We start from the raw sequence: 7,854 nt of genomic DNA on the forward strand, positions 1-7,854 counted from the left end.
AATGGTGCAAGTGCTTTATTTTACATGCCAAAGGCAAATCACGATTCGTTTCTCGTACGCTGAAAGGTACAATCATGCAACATTCGCAAAGCAATAAGGCACATAAATTAAGCATTGTGCAACGGTTTCGCCATTCGGTTAAATTAAATTATGGCGACATTTACTGTCATCTTAAAGCAAAAAAAATAAATGAAATTCTACGATCCATGCAAACTAAATTCTTTAAGCCTATATACACACTCCGTAACACCACACGTTCATCAGTTTAGTTCGAGAAGAATCGTTGCATAAAGTAGCCAAGAACAGCTGGGAGGGAGAGCATCACGAAACTCTGAAGGTGCAATACCGCACCGTTGCCTGGAAAAGAAAAGCAAAATTAGCTAAATGATTTCGTGATCTATTGATTATGTTGGGCAATTTCATAGAAAATTTAGTTTGCAGATTTTGAGATACAATCTATAGACTGGTTTACATTCTACACATATAAAGTCATAAAAACAAACTTTGGGCGGCTTTATTTCATTTTTAAGCCATATACGTAAGAGTACATACCCTGGTTACAACCGTCAGTGCTGCATGTCTTGTTGCATTGACTGTATTCTACGTTGTCAACAGTGGTTGTGTTGCAGCCGTTGCCAACATCGTGGTAAGTGCATCCACGGCGCATCCATCTGGTGTAGCCCGAGAAACCGGTAAGGTCTATAATGATGTTGGAAAGTTTTGGAAACATTCAATTTTTGGTACACTTGTCGGGGCAAGGTAATTGCCATGTTTTAGTTCAACTACGTTTTATGCTTACCTTTCAGAGATTCTCCTTTGTCCGAGAAGTAGCACATTGACTCGTAAGGCCTGGCACAAGCAGTTGCTGGCGGGGGGTTAAAGACACAAGGGTCGTATCCGTCAGCTTTAAGAGGTACGCCTTCGTTTGTCGTATCTCCAGACATACATTGTGAGCAACTAGTTCGGTTAGCTGCGACAAATAAATATTGTGATTACCTTCTTAACCCGGTATCTGGGCGTACTCTGCATTTATAAACCGTTGTAATTTTCAAATCTATTGATTTCAGGCCTCTGTAACTGTTAGAACGAAAAATCGGTTTTGCTTTGTCAAATGCATTAAATATTCTTCTAATGAACGCATCGATTCATTCCACATGCTGTTTTTTGTTTGTTTCGAAATAAATGCAACAATACATAATTAATAATTGAACCCACAGTATAATTTTTTAGAATAAATATTTTTTGGACTTTTTTGTAGTAATAAAAGTCATTGATTTTATAAGAGAAATAACTTTCTCCCGTGACGCATCTACTGCCTTTTATCAACATGAATATTACCATTCGACGGAAAAGTATAAATAAAACTTGTTTCAGTATAAAGGTATTGTCGCTATTTACTAGCAACGGCTAGAAGAACACTTAGTTTCATTGTTTTGTTCGGATATTTGAAATAATGAGTTTAACACCGAATTGAGGACAGCGATCGACATTTCTTCTATAAGTCTGTCAAATTAAAAAAACACTTTTTTTACTTACGCCATCCCGTGTTGCATCCAGCGTCAGTGCAGGATTCTTCGCAGGTCACATTTTGAACATTGGTTGTTCCAAGGGTGGTTGTGGTACACTGGTTCACTGAGGTTGTCGATGTTCGGCAACCACGCTCAACAGAGATAAATCTGTAATCTGGATCGACTGCAGAGAAAAAAAATTGGTTCGTCATCTAACAAAGATCATGCAAAAGCACACATGTATCTCTATGCTGTTTTATTTGTCGAGGTACATGGTAAACCTAAAAAGTACACATATATTTTTACCCACAATTAGACTCTTTACTATAGCAAATAATAAATTTATATCATCTTGGTATTTTCAAAATTGGTATATTTTGCCAAACTGATTTTTATTAAAAATGAAAAAAAATTATAAGATCTCATAATTACAGCATACACCGAAATTGTGCAACATTTACTTAACTTACCCGTGACACTGCTGTGCGTTTTGTTGGCGATCAAGTAAACCGCCTTCATGTAGCACTGGTTGGAACCGGTGGGACAAGCAACCCTTGCTGTCATAGTGGCGCAACCTGTACTGTCATCTGTTCCGGTGCATTGCACACATTGCAAAGACGAGCTTCCAGTTGCTGAAACATTTTTTTGTTAGTTACCGCCCATTGCAATAGACCACGACAGAATTTGTGCCGATTGGGTAACTTCATTTTCGAAGATATTTTAACACGGCCACTATGGCCGCTTTTACATTTGTTCGCAGTTAATTAATTTTGGTATTCAGTTTAGGAACTTACGGGCAGCAGTGTTGCAGCCATCGGTGTCACAGACGTCGGTGCAAGTGTATTCGTTGTAGCCGGTAAATTGAGGGTCTGCCATTGCGGTTAGCGCGCATTGCGTAGATTGAGAAGCGGACTTCAAAGCACATCCTTTCGTCACAACGCTTCTAACAACAGCACCACCTAAAGCAGTTTGTATTTTCAATAGTTTGCCCTTTAATCGGAGAGTGTTAGGTAACTTTTATTTTTATTTTTTTTCAAATATGAACGTTAAATTGATTTTACAAAGCGGTATGTCATCTATATGAAAAGATTCCAACAGCGTATACTGATCAAAAGTTAAAATCTATTTGTGACAAATGTCAGTTCCGTGTTGTCATACTTGCACTGAAAACTGTCGTCTTGCTGGTAGCGCAGTAAACGAGGTCAATAGTTTCAGCATTAGGGCATTGGGTCGAGGTGGTAGATGTTTCACAGCCGCTGTCGGTCTCACTGTTGCACTGGACGCATTTTCTGTAGGTCTTGGTCACTGAAATTAAGGCGAAGTAGATTACGAGGTGACAACGAGTTACTCGAGAACAAATATACACTGGCGGTCTTTTCAAGAAAAATACCTTTGGTGTTGCAGTTGGATCCGGAACGAGTTGCAGCACAAGCGCAAGCTCCAGTGAAGTAGTCGCAATATCCAACGTTTTCGGTCTCGGAACAGTTGGTGCTGCAAGTCTTGAAATTGGCTGTAAAACGCAAGTTGAATTTAAAGCGCCATAATAAGGCGTTCATTTAAAAAAAACTTTAAAATAAAAAGGACCTGCCAAGTCTAATGGCATCTTTAAAATTGGGCAACTTCGATTTTATCTTCCTATAGGTTGTTGACGTTCTATAATTAAATGTTAAATTCCTAATTGTTTTAGAATCAGACAATTTTCTTGTTTTTACCGCCTAAACAATCGTTAAACAACAGTGCTTTTGTTCCTTTTTAAACAACTTCTGCCAGATTCCCATTCGTTATATGTATTTTGACTTACTTATGGCCTGGATGTTGCAGTCGCTAGTTGTGCAAGCGTGCGAGCAAGTTGTCACTTCGCCAACTCCCACGGAGTACGTTGTGCGACAGGTGGGATTCGGAGGCACTCCAGTTGTGGATAAGTCAGAATCGGAATTGCCATTAATTGAACCCCTTTCGATTTCAGTGACAAGACCTGCAAACAAAATGTAAAAATATGATAGGAACGTAAAGTTATGCTTCAAAGCGTGGAAAGGTCAGACTGATTTCTGAATAAATTCAAAGGATTGCTGAAAGATTGTAAAAGTTGGTCGCTCACCGTTAGTTAGTGTTACTAGAGTGTAGCAGTATTGACCCGCCGTAGTGTCATCGGCAGTGGTGGTCACAGTTGTGGGTGAGCCAGCGAGGTTATCATAGCAATCGTCTCGAACATTATTGTCTTCAGTTGCTCCGTGAAATAGCGTGGCACTGCAGGAGTAGCAGGTGATACTTTCGACTGCAAAAAAACATAAAATATTGTCAACATACGGCTCTGCCGCAATAAACATTCGCAATACAAAAGGTTGCCGCACTCCTTTAGTTCCATTTTTTATGTAGGTGATAAGTAAGTTACTCATTTTGAAATATTATCTTACCTGTAACGAAGGCTCCCGCTAACGCCACGGCGAACAACGCAAAGAATTTCATATTTCTTAAACTTTTAGTTTAAAAAAATATAAAAATATATATTACTAATCTAAATACAACATAATTTTTGTGGTTAATATATTAATGCTTGTATACGCACCTAGAGCTTGTATACGCACCTAGAGTTTTTTATTGTCAGGACTAATAATTACACCAGTGGTTTTCGAAGGATGTCGAGAAATATTTCAAATCTAATGCTTCCAATTTATACTTTATTGGTAAGCTTTTTGATGCATTTTTTGTGCACGATTGGAGGGCTACCAAACTAGGTGTTATTTCTATTTTGGATTTTTTAGTTAATGTGAACACCTTCGAGGTAATTGGTTGTGACATCACAGCTAAAAAATACTAGTAAACGTCTCATCACGAACTCTTTATATTTGGCCACTAGATTACGCTTTAAGTTGGTGTTCTAACTAAACCAATAAACCAAAAAGACAAATTTCTACTGTAACGTAATTAACACCTATATTTTTGCTAGGCAAGCTAAGAAAAGGATTTATACTATACATTAAACTTAATAAGTCAACTACGCAGAACTCATCTTTTAGAGGTAGACAATACGCAACTTTTTACCTAATCCCGCATTCACACAAACTGAGCTTTGCTAAACTCATTTCTAGGCACATCTAAAATGAAAATCCTTAAGTCCCCAAAGTTGAACTAAACATGTTTAAACGAAAGCTGAGCATCAACCAAACTATAAGACCCTACACAAGACCCCTTCCTTTTATACAGCGCTTCGTCGTAGTTAGGGGAACCGCTCCAAACAGACCAGTCGTCCTGGGCGACCTCTTTTTTTCATCCCTCCGTTCACAGCGCGCGTATACGATGCGTGATTGGCCGAGGCGATTTTTTTTTTATAATTCGATTTGGGGTCGCCTTTCAGCGGCTCCTTTGTCCGCCAGCAAACAAAAACACCAGTTCTTTTTTTTGCACCAAACGGCCCTCAGACAGGCCCCGGCATGGACGTTGGCTCTTTTTCTCGTGTGGGTAACCCACCTTCTTCCGGGAGAAAGGAATTTGCGAGCGACTGCCGGGCGTGTTTGTTTCGAAAACACCAACCCACGCCTTTCTTTAGCTTAACCAATTTACGCGCTTGTTTTTTTGCGGAAAACGCGCAAAGTGCCTAAGCGACGAGCAAGAAACAAGTTTATGCTTCAATATGTGCAGCGTTTCAAACCACCATGCTTCACATGTTTGCAAATCCCTTAAAAAAGTGAAATACATACTTTTAAAACTTTCTATCGTAACCAACGTTTTCGCCCTTCGAAGTCATTATTGTGCGTTTCGTAACAAATGAGTTTTTTTTGCTTTGTGACGTTAAACATCACTACTAAAGTAACTAAAGTAACTGCAGTAAATTTAAGTTTATCTGCTACCGTGCTGATGGTGTACGACTGGAAGTCAAGGATTTTTTGGCAAATTTGACACTTATGCGCAAATAAGCCGCACATTTATTCAGGCTGAATTTCCTGCCTTTATTGCAGTGTTTTTCGGATTTTTATTTTATCATTTTTAGAGGGTACGCCATACATACAGATAAATCGAATGGTACGCAGCTGAAAAAAGTTTAAGAACTCCAGCTCCACGTCCGTGTTAAGCTTTCAAGGTACGTTTTATATGTCATTTACTATGAATTTTAATTTTTTAATTAATTGGCCTATGAAGCTAAATCACCGGACTGCTAAACCTTCGAAATATGATATACAATGGTGTTAATATTTGTAAAATAGATGTTATCTATCGGCTTTAAATACATTCTTTTGGTTAGTAAGCTAGATATAGTCCAAGAAGATTTACTGTACAAAAGGTTTTCAAATGTTGACGTTTTGGTCCAGTAATACCGCTTTATTGTATGTTGTTTACCTTCTTCAATTCACGGCACTCTTTTGTTCATTGAAAAAATCATTATATTTAGGGGCTGGATAAATATTTTTTTAGTTATCTTTGATTGTTGGTTAATAAGCTTTGCTTTTGCTTTTGCGTTGCTTGTTTAACGTCTTAATATATCTATACATTGCCAATTTCTTATTTAACCTAATTAAACTAATGCTTGTCATTTATCAAATTTCTGTAGGTTCAGAAAAAAACTGAATAAAACTAAACAAATTTATAAATATATTAAATTTGTCTTAAAATGTATAAAACATTTAAAAAAATCATTCTCTACAGTGAGTTGATAAACAGTTATCATCAGGAAGGGAATATTACGTGGGAGGTTATTATGTGTTTAATGACGATGTGTTTGTCTGTTTAAGAAGGGCGCGCAATCAAATTCTGCTTCGTAAGACACTTATCTTTAAGGGTTTGTTTTTGACGCAACATTGTTTATGCATTCAGGTGGCTAGTGTTATACGCATATCCAATATTTACCGTTGAATTGCTGATATCAATTGCGCCCAGTTAAAAGCATTGAACAAAACAGAGATTTATTACTATCGGCTGGTCTTTTTTTTGAAACCATTTAAGCAAACATGACAATATTTTCACTTCTTGAACGGACGTCTTGGGTGCGTTAGACGAAATCTGTATAGGGTCTTCAAAAAATGCCTTCTAGTTTTAGTACTATTTAAGTATAACACCCATTCTTTTGTAAGGTTTACTATTAACAGCCTGTTACAAAACTACTACAGGAATGACAATTTTTTTTCTGACTTACGACACATATACGGTTTCGGCTAAATTATTGACTGTATATTAAATGCTTGACCAAGCAAACAAAGATTTTTGATGATGGACAAACCGAATTTATTGGGGGCTTGGGATTTAAACATAATAAGTTTAATTAAAGACAATTTAAATAGCATTGGCTTGTGCATTTCCAAATTGGTTCGGGATTAAATCGGTCGCATGGTGAGCTTAAACAAACCAAATGAGCAAGAGACAATATTTTTATTGAAAAATCTTGCGCCTGAAACGGAAAAAAAAGAAAAGATTTTTAACCTGACGTTGTTTCTTAGCCAAAAAAACAAAAACAGACGAAATCCCTGTGAAGCTCTATGCAACTATACAGTACGTATACAAATTGAGTTTGTAATATATAAGGATTTGTGCATTTTTGCTTTTATTTATTGAATAGTTTAAACATATCATTTCCTGTGTGAATACCCCATACGTCTAGATTTTTTTTTTTTTTTTTTTTGAATCCTTGGGAACACACGAGCGTTATAGCAACGCGTCAGGGCAACCGTAAAAAATTAAGACAATACTACACTCTGTAACAATATCCTTCTACGCTGGCTGCGAACAAAGATATTTTACAGACTCGCACCCTCGGCGTCTTTTGTAATCCGACACTTTTCAAACGGTTGCTGTTGTTACCACAGCGCTGTTTTCCAAACCAGTTGTAGCCTTCCTTTATATATGTGCCCTCGCTCCTTTCTGTACAGCATCCAACCTGCTAACATTACTAAGAATAAATTTTATTTAAGCTATATAAAAACTGTCTATCTTTGTCGCTTTTAGTGCCTGCCTTTTTATCCTTATGACAAAGATCATTTATGAAACTGAATTTACAGATACAAAGGTTGACACATTCGCTTTTTTTAACGAGTTAGCTGGTTACAAACTCGGATTACCTACAGAGTCCACTAAGTTCTCAATTTTTGATACAATGCATTTCAACTGCAAACCAAGTAAAAATTAAAACATCGGTCATGGCAGTTTGCCTATATTTTTTATGCACTTCTGTTTTTTAACTTGGCAAAATAAAAAAAAATACCGAACCATTATTGTGTGAGCACTATTTGCCTTGGCATGCATACGATAGGTAGACGTGAAATGTTTGGCACAGATGTTCATTTTTGTGTTTTATTTTGATTTTTGCCAGGACCCGACTTAATTTCGATGTATCCCCACTATTACAACCAATTTTAAT

The 7,854-nt window shown here is 37.2% G+C and overlaps 1 protein-coding gene across 1 annotated transcript; it reads right to left on the reverse strand.

The window, feature by feature from the left end:
• On the reverse strand, positions 1-3,733 carry LOC146132265 (uncharacterized; the record flags this gene model as incomplete). The annotated part of the gene is made up of 10 exons (XM_083397248.1): positions 1-357; positions 553-699; positions 800-970; positions 1,537-1,692; positions 1,979-2,140; positions 2,303-2,467; positions 2,667-2,813; positions 2,899-3,018; positions 3,310-3,483; positions 3,607-3,733. Coding segments are annotated over 10 exons (1,461 nt in total), but the record flags the coding sequence as incomplete, so codon positions are not given.
• Between the last annotated feature and the right edge of the window lie 4,121 nt (positions 3,734-7,854).

This window comes from Ascidiella aspersa, chromosome 9 (assembly GCF_963924565.1).
Source record: "Ascidiella aspersa chromosome 9, kaAscAspe10.2, whole genome shotgun sequence".
Classification (NCBI taxonomy): Eukaryota; Metazoa; Chordata; class Ascidiacea; order Phlebobranchia; family Ascidiidae; genus Ascidiella; species Ascidiella aspersa.